This window comes from Sander vitreus, chromosome 2 (assembly GCF_031162955.1).
Source record: "Sander vitreus isolate 19-12246 chromosome 2, sanVit1, whole genome shotgun sequence".
Taxonomy (NCBI): domain Eukaryota; kingdom Metazoa; phylum Chordata; class Actinopteri; order Perciformes; family Percidae; genus Sander; species Sander vitreus.
Window position 1 is genome coordinate 4,508,900 of NC_135856.1, and position 22,701 is coordinate 4,531,600.

Sequence of the window (22,701 nt, forward strand, 5' to 3'; positions counted from 1 at the left end):
TTGCTGCAAATGAGCATTATTCCAGAGGCGTGTCTGGCCTTTAAGATTTGTACTCCGCTCTGCTTTCAAAGCCAGACTGCTACTGAGCGACTGCTTGTCACAATCTCACAAATGCTTTGACATTTACAGCACTTGGCATCACACTCCCTGGCAAAGGAGATGCACATTTTAGATCTGATCTGTTAGCGCAGCTTTGACAAATGTCTGGTGGGGTAAAAACAACAGCATGGCGAAGCTTAGCTTATGACACACGAGCCAAATTGTAACTGTCAGTAGCTGCGCCAATTATTATCTTTTTAAAAAAATGGCCCTCAAAGTAAGATGGATGTTGTTGCAAGAGAGAGACAGTCTTCTTGAATACGCAGTTAAAAGAAAAATGTCTCAGACAGAGATTTAAGCGTAGTCCTGGACTGACAACTTCAGTCAAAGTCTCTGGAGATGTTCTTTGCAGTCTTGCATCTATTTTGTAGCTTGTTCTTGTGTCTTAAGATGGAGAATTACATTGTTTAAGCTACAGCAACCTCGATGGACCAGCATGCAATGTAGCCACAATACACTTTGTTATCTTAACTGGAAAATCTTTGTGTTTTGTTTTTTATCACAGGGAAATGTGGGATTTCATTCTTCAAACTCAAAGCATTAGGCTTTCTGAATATGAATTAAACAAAATACCGTGAAAAGGGACAGTCGCAGTAAACCATTAACACATTTTTTCAAGATTGTAGATTTTTAACACTTCTAAATTCAATTTCTTGTTTAAAACAGTTTAATTGAAGTCAAATGTGCTTTTCAGCAGATGGATAAAACACCGCAGGTGTCTTTGTGTTTCGCTCCTTTGGTGGCAGCTCGTACACACAGAGGCCTGTAACGGCATGCGTCACTCCCAAAACAACTGCAGGAATCACAGACTGGTCACATAGAGAATGGAGGAAAGACAGATTGGTAGGTTGATTTAAAAGGAAAAGAAGAAGAAAAACAGTTTTTTTTTTTCCACAGAGGCAGTGCCTGCAGAGTCCCAGATCAAAATGAGCCAGCAGGGCTGATGTTCTGCAGGCTGTGAACAAAACACACCCACCTGCTTCTAAATGAGAAACGGCACACTCCCTGCTTCATAATTATACATATAACCCACCCACACAAAGTGTGGCTACCTGATGAGGAGGGAGAGTCTGTGTGTGTGTGTGTGTGTTGCTGTAGGTGCGTCATGTCTCTACGTGCTCTTCCACGGATGTACAGTATGTGCTAGAGAGAATACAGCGTTGTATTCACAGAAACCTGGCTTCTGGGTTTTAAACAATGTGTCTTTTCTTGTTTTAGAAGAAAACAGAGAGAGGAAAAGAAGATGCCATCAGAATAACAACAGTATACGAACGACGACAAGAAACAACAATTATTCCAAAACTCCTTCCGTCAGTTACATCTAAAAATCTGGAAACGAGCCGTACTAAAAATCCTGATTCTTCTTCTTCTTCTTCTTTGTGTGTCTGTGTGTGTGTGTGTGTGTGTGTGTGTGTGTGTGTTTCTAATGTACAATCAGCTGCTTTGAAGTGGTCGGACCTGAGGTATAAATGACAACCAGATGTGCAGCGTGACATAAACAGAAGAAACCTCTCGGCAGAGAGGAGCATGGCAATCGTATACATTATGGGTCTTTCTTTCCTGGTAGCACGCAGCATCACATGCCATCCTGAAACAAAATAGCACGTCATGTGGCGTCTACTAAGTGAGGTTACAGTAGTTGCTGCTCGACATTTTTTTTTCTTATTGACATTGTCGTTCACTCAGAAGAAAAAATAATCCAATCAAATAAAAAAAACAACCTGAAAAGCAAAAGAGAAATCGATTGGCTTACCTGAAAATGCAAAAACAGTAAAATAAATACACATATATTCATAAGTATATAGTTTTTCTCATTTTCATCATATAAAGGTACATTTTCCTGTGTGTGGTGTGTTTTTTTTTTTTTGGAATGCAGTGTAAAAGATTTTGGATGTATTGTTCTTTTACAAGACAGCAGATAAAGGAAGGTTAACTTGCCCACCTGTCCCCCCCCCCAATCTCCCCTCTGGGTCTCTGATTTCTCTGGGTGTGAGAAATAAAAAATTAAGTCAAGTTTCAACCTGGAGTTATGTTACACCTAAAAAACACAATAAAGCATAAAATAAAAGAAAAAAATAAACCCTCAGTTAACAAAAAGACTGTTCTTTCTCAGACCAGGGTGGGACCGACCTCCTCGCCTCCAGGGTGAAATCAGACAACTGAATCCCAAAATGTTTTGACTTTTAGAGGAAGAAATGAGAGGTTTGCAGCCCTCCCATACCAACCCCATCCAGTGTTAAGAACAGGAATAGCTGTAAAGCCCCTGTGGGTCTTTTTTTTCCTCAATCTGTTGCTCATTATATACTTCTATAAGGTTTTGTTGTTGCGAAAAGAAAAAAATACCTGAAAAGAGGTAGGGTGGCAAATATTGGTCAGTCAGACACTTGAAGCGTCTCCCTCCTCCCTTTGCAAGAGGGAGGCGAAACAAAGAAAAGAAAAACGAACAGATAACAAAAGAAAAGAAAGAGCGGAGGATACTATATTTCCCAGAGTATCAGCTATCCCTTCGCCAGGCTCCCAGGTAAGGTATACGTAAAAGTACGAGGCACAGAAAGGAGTCATTATTCTGGGATTGAGGTATAGCACTTTGTCTCTGCTCTATAGTTTTTTTTATATGTTTATACGTCTATAAATTACGTCTTGTACAGGTAGTTAAGTCTGCGCCATTTTCCGACTGACAAATATTGCTGCCCATCCCACTGGCTCGATCCTGAGACATTTACAGTACTGAAGGCTACTGTCGCACGCCCGCGGCAGAAAACGACTGCGTTTCCAATGCAAGCAGCGTAAAGTCAAACTAAAAGCAAAAGAATAAAAACAACAGTCTGGTAAAAAAAAAAAAAAAAAAAAAAAAAAATGAACTTACAGTGCAATCTTTTTTGCAGATGACTGTTCTGGTTTTGTAAGTTTGAGATATTCATTTCAGTTCACTACATTCATTATGCGAGTATTTGTTAATATATATGTATATAAATAGATATATACTGATCTCTTAAGTATATAATATAGTATGAGGTTTCTTTAAAAACAGCAGTGAGACTCAGTTGCAAGAAGGAGGACTTTTTTCGGACAGGGGGAGCCGTTAACCACATGACTTTAAACAAGAAAAATGAAATATAAATAAATATACCTCAAATGGCATGCACCTCAGTAGATAAGGGCAGGCTGAAAATGGGATTTTTTTAGAAAGCATTGGCAAATGTATAGCAAGAGCCACATGTACAGTAAGGGTCAAGAATTTCTTGAAGGAAGAGAGATTTCTTTTATTAAAGGATTTAGAGATTTGTGTAAATTATACACAGAGATAGTTTGGCCCATGAGGAATTGCCCCTCTCAGGGGAATTCGTTCTAAGTGCTGTTGGAGTTCATCCATGCAAACTTGTGCATTAGGTGCCAATTACACTATTTCTACACATTATTTTTTTAGCACAAATCAATGCTTTACATGAAACAGGTTAACAGGCTTTTCTTCTTTTAAAAGAGGGGGGCACACTACATCACGTTTTGTCTAACTGTATTCACAGCTGGCTAAGTGAGCAGTAGCCATGCCTTTTATCAGAGGCGTGTTCATAACAAGTGCTTTATATCGTCACTGTTGGGGCTTCGATCCTGTTTTAACTATCAGATCAGTGCATTGTCCTCCGCTGGGTCCAACTCAACGTGCACAACTACCCTTTTAGACACTTCGAATGCTGAGCATTGTCAAAGTGTTGGGACGCATTTCATGCATGATGGCCCCCGGGAATATTGTTGTCCCAGAGGGTCTCTTCTAAAGCTCTTCTCATTGGCCGTTCATATCTGCCAATCAAGCCAAGGGAGCTACAAAGCTTAAGGTGGATAACCAATCACCACAGAGAGGAAAATTAGGATTGTATGCAACAGGTAGTATTCTAATGCTAATTAGATTGTGATTCATTCATAACTTAGTAAGAGTTTGAGATTAATTGTGTTGAAATCCTCCAAACATATATTCAATTGGTCCAACCCCAAAATCAGCCAAAGAAAAGTGGTGCATGCCATTTTTAAGAAAATAATCAAAGAAAAAAACCCAATCAAATAAATAAAATGTACAATACATTTCAAAAGGAGTGAATCATCATCATTTCATCTGAGCAGAGAGGTACAATTCTCATGTTAAAAATCTCACAGACTGGGTGAGCACCGGGCAGTGTTAGGAGCGAAGAGCAACATTTACCACAGAGCACAAAAACATTTGGACCAAAAAAGCTTTTGGCATCTCCTTCAATCTTTTCCTGATGTAAAATCCCAGAGGAGCATTGTTTTCCTTTCCACCTGTCGCCTCTGAGGGATATGCTTTCCCCGCCTTGTACAACGTGATGATAGTTTTTCTATCTCTATAGTGGCAAGGGGAGGGAAAACAACGAGACAACACTACACAAAACTCAACTTGTTCAATCTGTTGACCATTTTTTTCTTCCTTTTTTCTTCTTTTTTTGTCTTTAATCGTGGAGGTCATTGAGAGGAGAACAAAAGGAGTAGTTTGGGTCCAAGCTGCAGCTTTCCGAAAGTCCTCACACACTAAAGCTTTTTTCTTCCATCTCTGCACTCCTGATCGCTCCCTGCTCTGTATCCCACAGAGCAGAGCTACACTACGTGCATAACCTCAAACAGCTTTCTTTCTCTTGTGTTTTTGCTTACTTTTAAAAAGTGCTATTTTAGAAGTTTAGCGCCTTAAGTTCGATCCCCAAAACCATTAGCATTAGTGAGAGGCGCGTCTTGTCCTCCTGTCTGTCTACTATAGGTCCAACAGGAGATAACCATATTTGAAACCCACATCATCTGTCTCAGTTACCCTGAGTTTAAAATAAAAAAAGAGGAGAAAAGAAATCATCCAGAATCAAGGATTGGCTTTTACATCATCAGTCATAATAATTTATAATATATTAAATCTGCTTTTTCCTCGCTTCTATCAACTACCCCTCCCCACTGCATATTGCCCGCCCACCATCCCAAAATGAACCCTCTATAAATGCACATTGTCGTTGTAAACTGCCGTTCAAACTGTCTTTGAGGTTTGAGGGTGAAGAATATATTTTAAAACTTGTCAGCTAAGCCGCTTCTGCTTAGTTTGATTAGAAAAAAAGAAAAGAAAAAAAAAACATCAGCAATGTTAGCTAAAGACTAGCTAAAACGCATTAGCTTAGGCTAGCTAAAGCCTTGTGTAGGAGCTAGATAATCAAGTGGATAGCAGCAGAGTTTCACATTCTGATCCTAAAAGGCCTTCATCCAATAAAGATCTCCATGTAAGGGATGAGCTCACTTCAGCAAGCGTTTGCAGGGCAACCTGAAGGTGGCTCCAGCATTCCAGGATCAGCAGTGAGACACTGATGGAGGTCCATGAGGTAGCATTCGCCTTAAAAACAGCTGATCCATAATCAGATTCCCCCTCAACTTGTCTCTTGGCAAAAAAAAGAGGGTTTTAGAGCTTCCCGGGATCTGATTATGGATCAGCGTACGCAGACGATGTGCACCTCTGACCCGTTACAAGGTTGCGACTGGGCTTCAGAGACAGACCATAATAAGTGCATGATGCATGGGCAACAATGCCGAGGTAACCAGGTCTGTAAGCGCCAGACCCAAAAGTGTAGTGCAAAAGAAAGCAAAACAAATCAAATGAAAATAAAGGAGGATAATAAGTTGATTATAGAAGTCAGTAGTGTCCACGAAACTCACAAACATGCATCCCTGAATGACTTTTGTGTGTCTTTTCTCATTCAAAAAGGACGGGTTAATGTTGCTTTCGTCCACACAGAGATTAGCAGAATATCTTAAGGAGGAAAGAAAAGTGTTGCAGTTAAAGCGTCATGGCTACCTGGCAATAAGAGAATGGGTTTTGATTCAGAACCCTGGTGAGGAACATCAATGGTATGATTAAACCTTACAGTTGGCTTCAAATGTAATAAACAGTTCACTTACCAATTTTCAGCTAGTACTCCATGAGAGAGGGGAGCAGTAAAGAGACTAATTTGTCAGTTTTTTAAGGAGTTAATTTTCAACCTTCCCCTTGTTTTTTTCTTCAAATTGGAATGGTCCAACGCCCAAACTGCATTTATAAGCAGCAATGGATCAGTGTGTCAAGTTCAGAAAAGAGGGGGATCGGGTTTTGGGGTTTAGGATTATCAGCATGCGTATGGAAATTTCATTAATTGTCATTTAACTGTCTTTAGCTGCATTTGCTAAGCCCCTGGATATAAAAGCTAAACAAATCCTTATACAGCATCGCTAAAACGACGCTAGTTTAAAACCATCCGATTAGTTTATCTCCAGTGTGTTTTAAGAATCCTCCTCATATTATCCCTGCGTTTGTGCTCACCCAGATACTGCTAAGTAAATTGGCACAAATAAAGCCCCATCCATTTTCAAACTACTTAAGTCATTGACTGAGGTTTACATGTGTAAGTCGTTTAGTCGATTGGTTTGAAATTGTCATCAATCTCTTCTTTTACATTGTCCTTGAGCTCAACAGCAGCCAGCGGCGGGCCGTTGTCTCGTGGGGTTGCGGTTGGCATGTTCTCCGACTCCGCGAGAGGAAAATCCTGGCCTCCTGCTTCCATCTTCATCATCAGCTTGAGCTTCTTCTTTGGGGGGTTCTTCAGGGTTCCCATGCGCTCCTTGACTTTGTACTCCAGGGTGCTGTGTGGGATCCCGTACATGTTCTGAGCCTTGGACACACTCATCTTCCCGCTCATCACTACGGTAATGGCCTCCTCCAGGATCTCTGTGTTGTACTGGCGATAACGGCCCCTCTTCTTCCTCGGCTGCTTGGAGTTTGGGTCCCCTTCCACGTCGGAGGTGGAGTACGCTGGCCCGGAACTGGAGTGGTCCAAGTCCGAGCTCCAGTAGTCAGCCGCCCCATCCAGCAGGCTTCCAAGGCTTCCTCCCCGGCGGTTCTGCTTGGGCAGGATGGCCCTCAGCTTCCGACTCAGGTTGTTCTCCCCATGGCCACCACCCCCAACCCCCATGGCACCATAGCCGTACAGATCAGAGGCATGGGAGTCCCAGGAGAGATCCATGCCCCGAACTTGAGGGATCTTTAGGTCGACAGGAGGTGAGTGGCCCTGGTCCCGCTTGCCTTCATTGTGGTGGTGTTGGGCCTTGGACACCTGATTGTGGTGGTGATGGTGACTTTTAAAGGAGAAGGCTCCGTGGTGGTTGTGGTGATTCTCCAGGAATGTAGGGAGGTCTTTGAGGTCACTGAGGGCCCCGCTCAGAGCTCCACTGGCCTGCTTTAGCTTCATCAGGCCTTCGAGGTGGGCCTTGCTTCCCCAGAAAGAGGAAGAGCCCTTTTGGCTGAGCAAGGAGTAGGTCTGCGCATGATTGAGCAAGCCGGCTGATTCTAGATTAGCCAATGAAAGAGCAGCAGGCTGGCTCAGGAGGCGGTGCTTCTGGCTGAGGAGCTCCTCCTTGATACGCAGCGATTGGGCTAATGGAGGCTTGAAGGAATTGGAGTTGACGTAGTTCTCCCTCAGTCCGTCCCGCAAGCTTCTCTGCAGCAAGCCGTCGTCATCCACCTCTGGCAGGGTATGTTCCACTTTGATACATCGTCTGGATGGAGAAAAAAGAAGAAGAGGACTAATCTTTATTGGATAATACTAATTCATTTTTACTTTTTCAGACCCTTAAATATAACAATCCAAAAAGACAACATCACTTCTGGATTTAACCGTTCACATCTGAACACACCAAAACATACGCAACCTTTTACAAGGGGTTGTAAGTAGACATTGCTTCGTTCACAAGCAATGTCATGGCTTTGCATGTCTTGCAAAGCCATGCCTTGTTTTTGATGATTATTTACATTTTAAATTGTGATTTCTTGAATTGCCCCATGTTGGATAAACAAACATTCTTGCCAAGTACTGCTCTGCGAGCATCTTACATTTCAATGATTCAAATTTCTGAAAATCCTCTCTGCTTCTGAAACAACCGCTTACATGCAAAGTGCCTCCACTTGAACTGCTGCAGCCAATGTTCCTACTGCGAAGTAACTATAGCAACAAAATTGCTCCCATAGGTTTATAATAACAGAAAATAGCTTGTCAAGTCAGCGGATGGCACAGGGGAGAAAAAACTTGAGAGAAAGATCTCTTAGTTGGAAACAGTCTGAGCTACTGTGCAATGTGGAGAGTGTTCAGCAGGAGCTTTAAGACAGATTAGCACAGTGGGCGGTCTCGGGCTCGTTGAAGACAATACAGGGTTAACGAGAGGCTTTGGAGTCGGCACTCTTAACAGAGCGTTCTGTTACAGAGAGCATACAGTCATCAGGGAGGCTGCGCCCGACAGTAATGGTGGATCTGAGGATTCAATGTGGGCATACATTTGTAAAAGTAAAAAGAGCAAAGAAATACACATACAGTGGGGCAAAAAAGTATTTAATCAGCCACCAATTGTGAGAGTTCTCCCACTTAAAAAGATGAGAGAGGCCTGTAATTTTCATCATAGGTACACTTCAACTATGAGAGACAAAATGAGAAAAAAAATCCAGAAAATCACATTGTAGGATTTTTAATGAATTTATTTGCAAATTATGGTGGAAAATAAGTATTTGGTCAATAACAAAAGTTCATCTCAATACTTTGTTATATACCCTTTGTTGGCAATGACAGAGGTCAAACGTTTTCTGTAAGTCTTCACAAGGTTTTCACACACTGTTGCTGGTATTTTGGCCCATTCCTCCATGCAGATCTCCTCTAGAGCAGTGATGTTTTGGGGCTGTCGCTGGGCAACACAGACTTTCAACTCCCTCCAAAGATTTTCTATGGGGTTGAGATCTGGAGACTGGCTAGGCCACTCCAGGACCTTGAAATGCTTCTTACGAAGCCACTCCTTCGATTGCCCTGGCGGTGTGTTTGGGATCATTGTCATGCTGAAAGACCCAGCCACGTTTCATCTACAATGCCCTTGCTGATGGAAGGAGGTTTTCACTCAAAATCTCACGATACATGGCCCCATTCATTCTTTCCTTTACACGGATCAGTCGTCCTGGTCCCTCTGCAGAAAAACAGCCCCAAAGCGTGATGTTTCCACCCCCATGCTTCACAGTAGGTATGGTGTTCTTTGGATGCAACTCAGCATTCTTTCCCCTCCAAACACGACAAGTTGAGTTTTTACCAAAAGGTTCTATTTTGGTTTCATCTGACCATATGACATTCTCCCAATCCTCTTCTGGATCATCCAAATGCTCTCTAGCAAACTCCAGACGGGCCTGGACATGTACTGGCTTAAGCAGGGGGACACGTCTGGCACTGCAGGATTTGAGTCCCTGGCGGCGTAGTGTGTTACTGATGGTAGCCTTTGTTACTTTGGTCCCAGCTCTCTGCAGGTCATTCACTAGATCCCCCCGTGTGGTTCTGTGATTTTTGCTCACCGTTCTTGTGATCATTTTGACCCCACGGGGTGAGATCTTGCGTGGAGCCCCGGATCAAGGGAGATTATTAGTGGTCTTGTATGTCTTCCATTTTCTTATAATTGCTCCCACAGTTGATTTCTTCACACCAAGCTGCTTACCTATTGCAGATTCAGTCTTCCCAGCCTGGTGCAGGTCTACAATTTTGTTTCTCATGTCCTTTGACAGCTCTTTGGTCTTGGCCATAGTGGAGTTTGGAGTGTGACAGTTTGAGGTTGTGGACAGGTGTCTTTTATACTGATAACAAGTTCAAACAGGTGCCATTAATACAGGTAACGAGTAGAGGACAGAGGAGCCTCTTAAAGAAGAAGTTACAGGTCTGTGAGAGCCAGAAATCTTGCTTGTTTGTAGGTGACCAAATACTTATTTTCTTAGATAAAAAATTCCCAATAAAACATCTAAGTAATAAAATAATGTACAAACCTTTTCTGAGGTTTTCACACAAATGTGATCAGATCACTTTTTTTGATGAAAGCAGGTCGAGGAGCTATATAAATACTGTGACAGTATAAAAACGCAACTCATTGAATTCTCTGTCAGTCCACAGACAAAGGCACAAAGCCCATATTTCAGAAAATGTGCCTTTAAACGAGCCGTCAGGGCTTTTGTAACGTTGTGATGGCACAACTATACAATATAAATGTAGAAAGTGTCGCATCATTGCTGTTACAGTCATTCCCCGGCTGCAATGACGGTGCAGAGACTCCAAGAGTGCAGATGCAGATCACTCGGAAATGCTGACCAATCAGAGCAGACTGGGCTTTTTCAGGAAGAGACAGGCGCTACAACGGAGTGTTTCAGACAGAGGTTGAATACAGGTATATAATGTTTTTTTTTTTTTTACATTAAAGCATGTAATGTTCTAGTAGAAACACAAAATACAAGTATGAACCTGAAAATGAGCATAATATGGGACCTTTAAATTAAAAGCCAGTAACCTGTAATGCACACAGTGTGTGGTGTGTGCTTTAGGGATTGTCGGAGTTTCAAAGCCTGTAATTCCACCTCCACAATACCTCCTCCTGTAGTTAATATTACATGAACTGATCATTAGAGACTCCTGGTGAGGCTCGGGGCCTTAGGGTCTCAAGGACCCTCAGGCAGGAGTCCTTTCCTAAGGGGTTTAAAGTGCTGTTTCTAATTTTACTTTTGGTCCAAGTACCATTTTGAGGTTTATTCGCTGGGCCCTCGCTTGTAGAGTGTGTCAGCAAGCTTCAAAATCTGTCTGCAAATGGATTACATTAAATGGAGACTTCATTCTCCTGGGAAACTGTCAATTCCTGGGAACATCGAAACATTAATGGTGACCTCACCCTGCTCGACTTGGTGAAAACAGGTATGACAATCAGTAAAATATTAAAAAAAATTAAGAAATCTCACTTTTCTTTCAATCTTACTAGAACTCCTTAACCGACACAGTATATTGAACAATTGAACTGTTCAGAATGATCCTTTACTGCAATTTGTTTTTACAACTTGGGTCTTCATACTCAATTCTATCAGTCGTAACACTGCACTTACTTACTAATTGCTGGGATCTGGAAAAATGGGCACAAGGTCCAAGGTAGCAACAAACAGGGGCTAAACTTGTTTACAAACCGCCGCATATCTAAATATATACTGTACATATTGTATGAAATGTCGGTAATAATCCCTCATTGGACAGGAAAATTGGGTACTCACAATACCTCAATTATAGAAGGTAATATAATTTAGACCCAGAGTGTAATAGACCAGAAATATCCTTTCAAGCCCCTGGTTAAATGGCAGGTGGCTGCTGTTGCTGCTCCATGGATAACTTCCTTTCTTTTTCCTTTCCTCCGTTTGTTTTAATCCAAAATTAGTGTGGTAAACACTGGCTTTGTTTGGTAGCTTTGTATCTAGGCAACACTTGCTTTCAGCAGGAAGTGGCCATTTGGGATTCTAGTCAACTGTAATGTCAATGCAACACTTCTCCAATCTCAGTTCAGAAAGCAATTAAAGGTGTATTTACTGCTGGATCAGAGAGCCCACATGGTGGGCGCAGCTTTTCTATGCCCACGTCTTCCACTACTGAAGCTTCGCCGCAACCCGGCGTTGGGGCCGCTCTGTTTCGAACCTCTACTGAGCCATCGCATTGCTGGAAATGGCAGCCATGATTAGCGTTGATTGTTTATTCCCTCTCAATACAAGAAGCAAGTATGATGGCTACTGATTCAAACATGACTTCAAGGCAGAGTACATATTAATCAATAAATGGCCGTGCTGCAATGCTAAGGATTGTCAATAAATGTACTGACATGGAGACAAAAAAGAGAAAAGCAGCCAAAAGAGAAAGAGAAACCGAGCAAGGGCAAGGCCCTTTAAAGACCTGCAGAGGTTTACTTTAACAAAGTTGATTATTAAAGTTAACACTTCCAACTACCAACAGATTGTTTATAGCCTTTCTGCGACCTCTGAAACGTTATCTACCTAACACCACATATTACTAAAGTGATAGAAAGACGCACAATGGAATATTAACAACCTACAGCACAATGGGGAGACAAAGCAAAAAAGATTTAGATGAGAGTCAAACCCAGTTCAACAGAGCTGCTAGTATTCTTTCATAGGTTTGATATCCTAAAGCAGTAAAATCTTATAATATATAGAATACAGTATTTGACTATTGGGCTACATTATATTACTGACTGAATACATTATAAACCCATTCAAAGTTTATAAACGTTTAACACTGACACGTTCAAAAGGTTTTACAGTTTCAGTTGTTGACAACTTCATTGTCATAAAAAATCCACAGAAAAGAAATGAAATGCGTGGCTGATAAACACGGATATCTGCAACAGCTTTTGTCTCTTTTCAGGTTGGAGAAACATATTGCATTCTTCAGTATGGCATGAGCAGAGGTGAATAGAATGCTTACAAACGTAGTGTATCGTCCTTCTGTTGGAGGTTAAACTCACGCCCTATGGATCTGCTTTAAGCTTCCTTTATGAAAATGTTCAAGGATCTTACTGGTGCTTGAGCATGCTTTCTCATATTTACCGCATTTGATTTTAAGTCTTTTGGAAGCTGCTCTGTGGTTGTTGTGAATGATGCATTTGTGTGCTATGAGAATGTCACACTTTGATTTGAATACCTTGTTTGATACAGGAAGCAACAAAATTGACATTCTGTTTCATTTTAGTTTACTTTGGGTTTTTTTTTTTCTCCATATCTTTGGACGACATCATTTTACAACCTAAGTATCAAATGTTGAAGCTCCCCACTGGCACTTGAGAACACCGCACACACAGCTACACAGAAACAGAGAATCTTGCATCCACGATCATGAGTACTGGTTCTCAGAGTCACACTTATCATTCACAAGTGGCATTACATAGTGATGCCGACAGCTACATACTGTACATGTTCAATTATAGCTGCAGTATCAAAGTCAAGATAGTCAAGTCACAAAAAAATCTGATGGCCTAAAACAAACTGTGAACAGCTCTCCACCTTAACCAATAGTTAACACTAGTTTACAACATGACAGGCTACTTGACAGTCACAAACGTTGGGATGTCCTAAATCTGAGCCATAGCTCATACCTGAAAATCTGTACTGGAGCTACAAAGTGGAGCCTAGTAGTAAGCACCTGGATTTTTCCCCTAGAAAAATAATAAACACACTCTCTTTTTGTTGTCTTTTAATTAACAAAAAGATGCAGTGTACTCGTAGCTTGTTGCATACTAAGAGCAGAGGTAAAGTAGACTAGGGCTGTTCCCTCTTAAGGCCGTTACAGACCAACCAGACGGCCGACCGTTGGCAGAAAAGGCAGTTGGACTGATCAGTCTCACCGAGTTGGTCAAAAAAATGCCTCGGAACACACCAAAGCGACGAGACGTAGTACGTCTCCATAACAGCAGGCGGCGCTAATCTGTATTTTCGCCCAAAAAATGAAAACCGGCAGCTGATTGGACAAACGCCTCACGTGGGTCTGGCTGCTGCTTCCGGATTTTGTATTTTTCAACCGGCCATTAATGGCGACTCATTCAGAATACGATCTCATATTTTTCTAAAATAGTTCACCGAAACGGGTTTTTGAAAACATTTTAAGCGAGAAATAGGCCATGCAGTTGAATCTGCTGATGAATCTGTCTTCATTTCAGATCGACAAAGGTCAGTTTAAAAGATTTTCGTCAGATTTTGAGAGGCTTAGTCACGGTCATCCCACTTGCCATTTCCGGGTGAGTCCCGACTGCCCTGTCTCCGACTGAGCATGTCAGGTCAGCCAAAATGAAGGCCGACAGCTCCTCCAACGGACGACGGCACGGAACACACCGAACAGACTCGAGTCACTGACCTCGCCAGACTGTCCAACTGCCGATTATTCGGTTAATTGGTCGTTTTGGTCTTAGTCGACTAAGATTTCTTTAGTCAATTAGTCATGTTTTATGTTTTTCGCATGTTGTAGGACTTATTTTTAAGAAACTTATAAGCACATCTCTGGTTAACGATTCTTTGCTGAGAAACAGAACTGCCGTTAAATTAACTAATCCGATTTAGAATTTCTTCTGTCGAGGACAGCCCTAAAGCAGACACCTCCGAATATTTCACAACCATTATTGAGGGTTTCAGGAACCCCAGGTAGGGAACCGTCTTTGGTTAAGTCTGATGGGTATCTACATCCCCATGCAGGCCACATTTATTGGACAACTTGGCAAATATGACCGAGTTAAATAACGACAGCTGATAAAGTCTGCCTGTGATGGCTGTCATATGCTTTCGAAATCAATCTTTCTCAGCTTGACTGCGGTTTGGCATCTTGATCCCGATCTTGCGAGTGTAACATCCTCCCCTCAGGCCAAATCTCCTCACACCATTTGGTGTTAGACTGCCAAGTGCTCTCTGGCAGGAGCGGTTCAGAAACGCAACAGCCGTGACTGCTTAAACCTCTCCAGTGTTGTTTTAGGCACATGACTGCGCTGCTACGTGAACAGAGGCCAGTTTGACTAATCCTGTTGTCTTACCCTTTGACCCTGGGCTCAGGGGAGAAGCCGGGGAAGGTTTTGAGGTTGCCTGCGCTGTGGTTCTTCTTGGTGGAGAGGTCCAGGACGCCATCTGAGGATACACAAACACAGGAAAACAGATTTAACACAACTGAGGTCAAATCCTTTTCGAAGCATTACCTGCTTTAAAGAGTCAGAGTACAACACGTCAAGTCACATACCTAAATACTTCTGATCATGAATGTGTTGTAAACTGAAGGTTCATCATTTTGTATGCTTATTAAGCAGTATGTAGTACACTGCATTTCAGAGGAAGGCCCTTTTTTTTTTAATTAATTTGTCTCAATCTTTGTTGAGTTTATGAAGTTTAAAAGTTGTAAACAAACTTTAACAACATTTCCTGCTGCTGTCCGATGCAAAACAACCCAAAATGGACACTTATAAAACTAGTTCACAAACATTTCATACTGTACAGCGGAAAATGTGAAAAACTGTGAAACCAATTTACAGTCAATACATTTATTTTCAACCCCCAGTTTTTATGCACATTTTCATTGCAACAAAATGCGACTAAGTGCACTGGAAAAAGACGCCAACAGTTTTTCTCGATGCATTCAACTCCTAATATTCACATAACAGTAGTGGATGAAAACATGCATTATTTTGCTTTTTTTTGGGAAACTTGGCTAAATGAAAATGTGATGGAAACTTGACTATTACTACTTCAGTATTAAATGATTCAGAAGCTTATGTTATGTCAACAAAGTCACATCAAGGAAATCTGTTAATTAACCTTCACAAAAATATATCCTTAGAAAAACACTGCTCTTTCTTGCTTTTAAACATTTGTCTTGTCAAGCTTTTGCTAGGAAATGTATTCCATAAATGAAATTATGACTTTATAAATGAGCTTTCGGTCCTTCATTTTGTCAGAGGTAAAAATGAATTACAGGTTGTGGATCAATGCCCAGTTTGAATGTTACTTATATCCTTAAGAAATATTCTTACCTCCACTGATGAACAGTATCAAAAGTCCGTGCTTAGAGACCACCGTGTCAATAGTGTATTATGTCTGTTATTTCTGATGACATTTATAATGTCTTCTTATACAACAATAATAATGATCTGGATCACAATCAAGATTTAAATAACCTGAGCAGTTCACTATATTGGCAATTATTCTACATGTTAATTTTGTGTATTACTGTAATTATTAGCTAAGAGAATAAATGTTCAGATTATTTACCTTTAAAACAACACTCTTCATAATGAAGGCGAACAAAATGAACCAGAGGGAAAAGGTAACAAAAGAAGCCTATTTCAGATAATCATGTGTGTTTATGAGAGTTATATATGAGGTAGTCGATCTGTTTGTACTGTTTATTAATATAATCTATCGGCATCAAATACATGTTAACAGCTTCTGTTAAGCAGCTGCCAGTTTATGCGTTGTCTGCATATGAAAATGACTGAATTAATGAATGAATGAAGTCAAGTTTTTTTCCTTTTTCTGTAGTTAGATGGCAAAAAAGCTTGAGATACGTTGTGTATATTCTGTGTGCTACAGAACAGGTGGGCTCTCTGTGGCACTTTAGCAAGGAAGTCTGGAAAATATGGCAACATGCTGTGTGAAATCTCAGTTTATTTGTGAATATGTTTGTCAGGCAAATCAGGTCACCACAAACACATGCAGAAAAGATATATTATCATGTGTGGGGAATTTAAAGTTGGGTGAAAATTAGTTTGAACTGATGAGTTCGTTTTTATAAAAATCTGGTTATTTTTCAGTCAAAATTTGTAAAAACAGAAAAGTATGAACCTTATTAATATTAGAGTTTTTGTAAATCATTCATCTTTTACCAGGAACCTCACTGTTTTAGTTTTTCCAGACTTTTTCCTTTCATGACTAGAAAGCTTTCACATTTTTTGGGGTATGCAGTAACCCTGCAAGATGGAATATGGATAAGATATTATTAGTATCGTAGTACCATAGTATGATGGTTTTGCCAAACAAATCTCAAAATGATTGCTTTTTTTGAAAGTCTGAAATTGAAGAAAACAAAAACATTAAAAAGTATACACACAGAAATGTAAATGCATAATGACAAATTCATCCCAGTCATTGACCTCTGTGTTTTTCTTGTGTAATCCCTAAAGTGCTGCCGACCTTCTGACCCCTCTAACACAAACAACCCTATATGAGCACAGGACTCGCTAATCTTCAGAGGATTTCTGTTGTTTAATCGGACAAAAAAGAAAACATTAAAATGAAAAACAGAATCCCTGTACAGCCCAGAGGAGACAAAAATACTGTAGATTAATCTCATCATGTAAATGGTAGTATATATACACATTATACACACGTGGCCCACAGTTGTGAAATTGCAACATCTATTTGAAACTGTCTTGTAGTACCTATTCCTGCCTGAATGTGGGTTAACACTAAATATCCCAACAGCCCAGACTCTAAACTGTATCATAGCAACATTTTTGGAACTAGGATCCAAGGACCATGTATGCACAAAATATTTTGGCTCTGACATGAATCTTAATCAAAATACACTCGAGTCACAATATGCCCAGGGATAACAACCATGATAAATTACACTAATGAGGTCCTTCTCTGAACTAATGAACACGTAAATTAGCATTTCCATCTACGTTAGCATGCTTGTTTTCATAGAACACATTAACAACTCTCTATGTTTCAGTATTAAAGAGTTAAAGGAAAAAAAACTCATCAACATGCAGATTTACGCAGCCAAGTAGCTTCATATATCATAAACTGCAACTTCACACTTACAGTGTGATGGTTTAGTAATGTTTTGTTGTGAAGTTATTTTGTTTGCTAGAATTGAGTCACCAAAATCCTCCGTCATACTACAGGACCTTATGTACTGAAGTATATAACATAATTTTTAAATAGACTGTGAAAGTACTGCAACCGATGTGACAGGAAAACATGCTACTTGCAGGGGTCATGAGATATGATAAACGTGCACATATCCCCAGATCCTTTTAAATGTACTTCTGTCACTATCAAAATATGTCTACATGCGATTAAAGGTCCCATATTGTAAAAACTTTTTTGATATCCAAGCAGGTCGAGGTGCTATATAAATACTGTGAAAGTATGAAAATGCTCAATCCACCGAAAAACGCACACAGCCGTGTTCAGAAACTGTGCCTTTAAACAAGCCTTAACAGACTTCTGTACGGTTGTGATGTCATAACTATGATATATATAGGTACAAAGTGCAGCTACAGTGCAGGTACAGTCGTTCCCCACCTGTCATGACTTTATGAGTGCATATGCGGAAGAAATGCTGACCAATGAGAACAGACTGGGGTTTTCTGTGAGGGGGGCTCAAAGATAAAAAACATGTTCTAGTAGAAACCCAAAATACAAGTATAAACCTGAAAATGAGCATAATATGGGACTTTTGATTATTAAATGTTTTGTCATTATTTTATTTCCATAATTTATAAATTGGTTGAGTAGGCAGTCAGACAGTAAACTGCAGAATATCTGATTTTGTCTCGAACCAACTGAGAAACATGTCTGGCTCTTAAATAAGCAGCTAAGTGCTTCGCTTTGTTTACCTGCTAGTGTTTAACTGTGTCTGTCTGCTGTTTGCTGCTGGGCAGGTAGTAAGTGGGTCTATCAGAGCCTGTTTGCTGAAATAGCTGCCTGCAGCTGCTGCTGGATACAGAGTCGATGAGTGCTGGGACTGAACCGTAAAATAAACGGGCCTTAACACCAAATCTATGAGATACAGTAAAAGAGACTAAAACAACATTTGAACGTACATACATATGTTCCACAAAAACAAGTTCCTCCCCGAGGCTATTTTGCAGGGGAGCCGTTGTCCCGTACGGCGCTCAGCGCCACCCAAGACAATTGTGATTGGTTTAAAGAAATGCCAATAAACCAGGACACGTTTTTCTCCCATTCCGGAATGCTGTGTGGACTAGCCATACCCTCCTCCGTAGCACTGTGGAGGAAGGTCTGGCAATGCGAGACTACATTTTTCCTAAAATTACATCTACTGTGTAATTCAAACAATTGCGTGCCTGTGCTTACAAGATACAGCTTTGAGGATAATCTGAATTTGTCCAAACGGTGTGTCTGTGTGTGTGTGTGTGTGTGTGTGTGTGTGTGAGTGTGTGAGAGAGTGTGTATGTGTGTGTGAGTGAGTGAGTGAGTGAGTGAGAGAGAGAGAGAGAGAGAGAGAGAGAGAGAGAGAGAGAGAGAGAGATACAATGTGCAAGCATGAGGTGGATGTATGTGCCTAAATCTTTTTTTTTGCAAAAATTAAGGAGGCTTACTGTAAGCAGATTCCAAAAAGCTGGTATTAAAGTGGGTGACCGGTCACACTGTGGTTGAGGGTTAAAATAGCGAGCTGTGGCTTCAACTCTGCAGCCTGCTCGGTCATCGAGAGGCCTACCCCCTGCTGGTTTAGTTTGATTAAAAGTACATTGAGCCTTGAGCTACATGCCAAAGCTCAGTATAGTACTGCAAAGTCTCAATCCAAACGATGATTGCTTTTCAGTGATCTGTGCATGAGCCGAATGTGTTTAATGTGAGTCTCGATGAGTAGAAAGTGTGTCCGCTTGCTGTCAAAAAGATAAATATGACCATGAATCAAGAACACAAAAATGCAGAATAATCATAGTACAAAAAAATAAATCCAGAAAAATGGACCTGAACGAGATGATTAATACTATGATAAAACTTGGATTAAAGACTAACTTTGTGCAAACTTAAAAAAAAGCTTAAAAGCTTAAATTCTAAGCTGAATTATAAATGTGTCAATTTAAAAAAAAAGTAAAAACCTGAAAACAATGGGAGTTCCTTGTGTATACAATCTTTCTCTTTTTCAAAAGCCATTTATCTTTTATTTTTAAAACACCCAATAACAACCAGTAGCCACATTGAAATTTCGATGGACTACCACCACATTACTGCAAAATGTACAGATAGTTTAATTACTGATGATAAGATGCTCCTGATTACCGTGTGTGTGTGTGTGTGTGTGTGTGTGTGTGTGTGTGTGTGTGTGTGTGTGTGTGTGTTTACAGTAGGCTAACCGCTTCAAATCTTTTTTAATTTACTATTTTTTTTATCCTTGTTGGCTTGTCTCCTATTTCTTCCACTAGTTCATCCTAAACAGTTTTTCCTGTGTTAAACCATTGTTTTGAAAAGTAATAACCTCTATCAAAATAGGTTGGATCAAAATCTTGGATGTTAATCCAAGATGTGTGTTCTGATCATTATATTAAGCACTGTAAAAATAGACAATGTTATCAAAACAACATTACAAAGTGTTTCACAGATGATTAAAACTGGCATGACAATGAACACCGGAAATGTCAGACATGTCACATGAAGAAAAAACTGGAGTCAAACACGGCAAGAAAACATTAATTTAAAGCCTGTATGAGATGTTGTAAAGACAGCGCTCCTCATAAGCTCCTTTAAATCGATAATTTAGTAAAACATGACACTTACAAGTATATATTTTATTAGTATTTAGGCACATGTCACAATTGTACAAATGTGTATAACACTGAAAGTTGTGTGTCTGTGTGTGTGTGTGTGTGTGTGTGTGTGTGTGTGTGTGTGTGTGTGTGTGTATATATATATATGTGTGTGTGTGTGTGTGTGTGTGCATGTTTATTAACCGCAATGTGGGGACTATATATACACAGTGACATTGTGGGGACTGCCCTATTTGGGAACAAAAAGCTGGTGCCATGATGTTATTGATTCTTTTTTTGTTGGTTTAGGTTATTTTAGGTTAGGGAAGGCCTCCAACGAATTAATGAAAATCAACACAATGTCCTCCTAATTGACAAACACGAGTATGTGTGTGTGGTTGCTCTCACCCTGCTGGCTGGGCTCTGGGTCCGCCTCGTTCTTTTTGACAGAGAGGTCCAGCGGGCCGTCCTGGTCAGCCATGAGAAGCTTGCTGAGGACGGGATTCTGTGTGGAGGCAGCAGCCTTACCTCCTCCACCGTTACTGGCTCCTGTACCGTTGCTGCTCTGGGTGCAGGCGGGTGCTGAGGCAACAGCAGCGGCCGAGGTGGGGCTGAGGCCAGGTCCCGGGGTCGGGGATGGGGAGGAGGAGACAGACGATTGAGGGGAGCTCGGCACGGGCAGGGGCCCATGCGGGGAGCATGGGGCCACGACCAGAGACGCCGCTCTCGACAGGCTTTGGTCCTTCATGGTGCCGTTGGGCAGGGGCGAGTCGTCCTGAGTAGTTTTTGAGGTATATTCGGCAGCGAACTGGCGGATCATTCGCTGCATGATCTCACGAGCCACTAGAGGAATGTGAGGTTCTGAGAAACTTGGGAGGTCTAGAGAGAAACGAAACAGAGGAACAAACATGTCAGCATCCCGTCCTCCAGGAATTCTTTCAGTTATTACCATGTTTATTTATCCCATTTCATCATGAAAATGTAATCCTGATGCTATGGTAAAATAATCCAAAAATCGCTTGGAAAAGCGCTTAATCCTGCCTATTGACCACGATAAAAGCACAAGGATATCAGTGTGTACAGCAGATAATTTTGCCTGCCATCCCTCAGCTGGAGCTTTCATACCTTCTCCCTAAATTTACCTGGGATTCTCTCTTGTATTCACCTTTACATTAAGCACTTAGTAACAACTTAAAATTGTATATCAGATCAATTTATGCATGACGGTTCAGCCATGATTTGTTCTTGAATTATTGTGTTTACCAGAATAGAGCTGAAGAACACTTAATTAATCAGTCGACTGACAAAACATTTATCACCAACAACTTTCATACATTACAGTTAGTAAAGAGAAGGTGAAGTTTTTGATGATATTAAACTTTGGACAAGCTGTTAAAGAACAACAAAACATCCTTAGTATCGCACTGTACTTATACAGAATAGTATCATTTGATTATCCTCTTGCATTCCTGATGTATCATTAATCAGAGCATTTTGCCTGTTCCATTTGTAAAACACATCTATCCATTACAGTAAAATACACAGTATAAATAAAATAAGAATTTCAAAGTGCAACAACTACCAGGAGACCCCTAGTCTACACGCTATACCCAAACTTCCCATTATTACCTGCTACAAAACAAACCCACATCAAAACACTGTTCATTGATCTCATCGGTTAATACACATTGGGGAAAACAGCGACAATGACGACACTCATTTGTTATTAATGCATTAATCTGGCATTGTCCCAGATCAGTCAACTGCACTCATCTCTTTATAACCAGCAGCTTTATTATTTGGATACTTTCATGCGTGCCATTGAGTCAAACCCTAAATCCTCCAAACAATACATTAGCCCAAAAATCTAATCCTGAAGATATGCTGAAATAATTCAAAAATCACATACATTCTGCACTTTATATACAGCACTTAATCTTTCCTATTGAGCCTGGTTAAGGCACCATAATATATGTGTGTGCAGGTACCTGCATGCCTTACACTTCTGCTTTCCCAGCATGATTCCTGTTTTTCTTTTTAAACTCTGTACTGTTTCTTCAGTTATTTCAAATTATAAGCCAGTTTTTCTAAACTCATTTGCACCAGTTACATAGCTTGATTGCCATTTTATCACAGTATGTGCTCCAACTTAAGGAGCCATAAAGTAAGTGAAAAATACTGTAAAACCACTGATTATGCATTTGAACTTTTTATTCTTGAGGGCCAAGAATAGCCTGAGGCTCTGCAAAGAGTGGGCTCAAGGCTGAAGACTCTTCTTAATAAAGAGTTTACAGTAGGCTGACCGCTTCAAATCTTTTTTAATTTACAATTTTTTGACCCTTGTTGGCTTGTCTTCTATTTCTTCCACTAGTTCATCCTAAACAGTTTTTCCTGTATTAAACCATTGTTTTGAAAAGTGATAACCGCTATCAAAATAGGCGATCTTGGATGTTAAAATACCAGTATGTGTGTTCCGATTATTATATTAAGCACTGTAAAAATAGACAATGTTATCAAAACAACATTACAAAGTGTTTCACAGATGATTAAAACTGGCATGACAATGAACACCGGATATGTCAGACATGTCACATGAAGAAAAAACTGGAGTCCAACACGGCAAGAAAACATTAATTTAAAGCCTGTATGAGATGTTGTAAAGACAGTGCTCCTCATAAGCTCCTTTAAATCAATAATTTAGTAAAACATGACACTTACAAGTAT

The 22,701-nt window shown here is 40.5% G+C and overlaps 1 protein-coding gene across 2 annotated transcripts in view; it reads right to left on the minus strand.

The window, feature by feature from the left end:
- Window positions 1–3,337: 3,337 nt before the first annotated feature.
- The window catches only part of lcor (ligand dependent nuclear receptor corepressor), an 87,050-nt gene continuing 67,686 nt past the window's right edge, over window positions 3,338–22,701 (minus strand). For both annotated transcript variants that reach the window (XM_078273896.1, XM_078273907.1), the window contains exons 5-7: window positions 20,386–20,856; window positions 14,518–14,608; window positions 3,338–7,665 (exon numbers count right to left, since the gene is read on the minus strand). In XM_078273896.1, coding sequence (XP_078130022.1) covers window positions 6,525–7,665; window positions 14,518–14,608; window positions 20,386–20,856 — 1,703 coding nt within the window. In that variant the 3' untranslated portion in view covers window positions 3,338–6,524. The remainder of the gene's footprint in view (window positions 7,666–14,517; window positions 14,609–20,385; window positions 20,857–22,701) is intronic.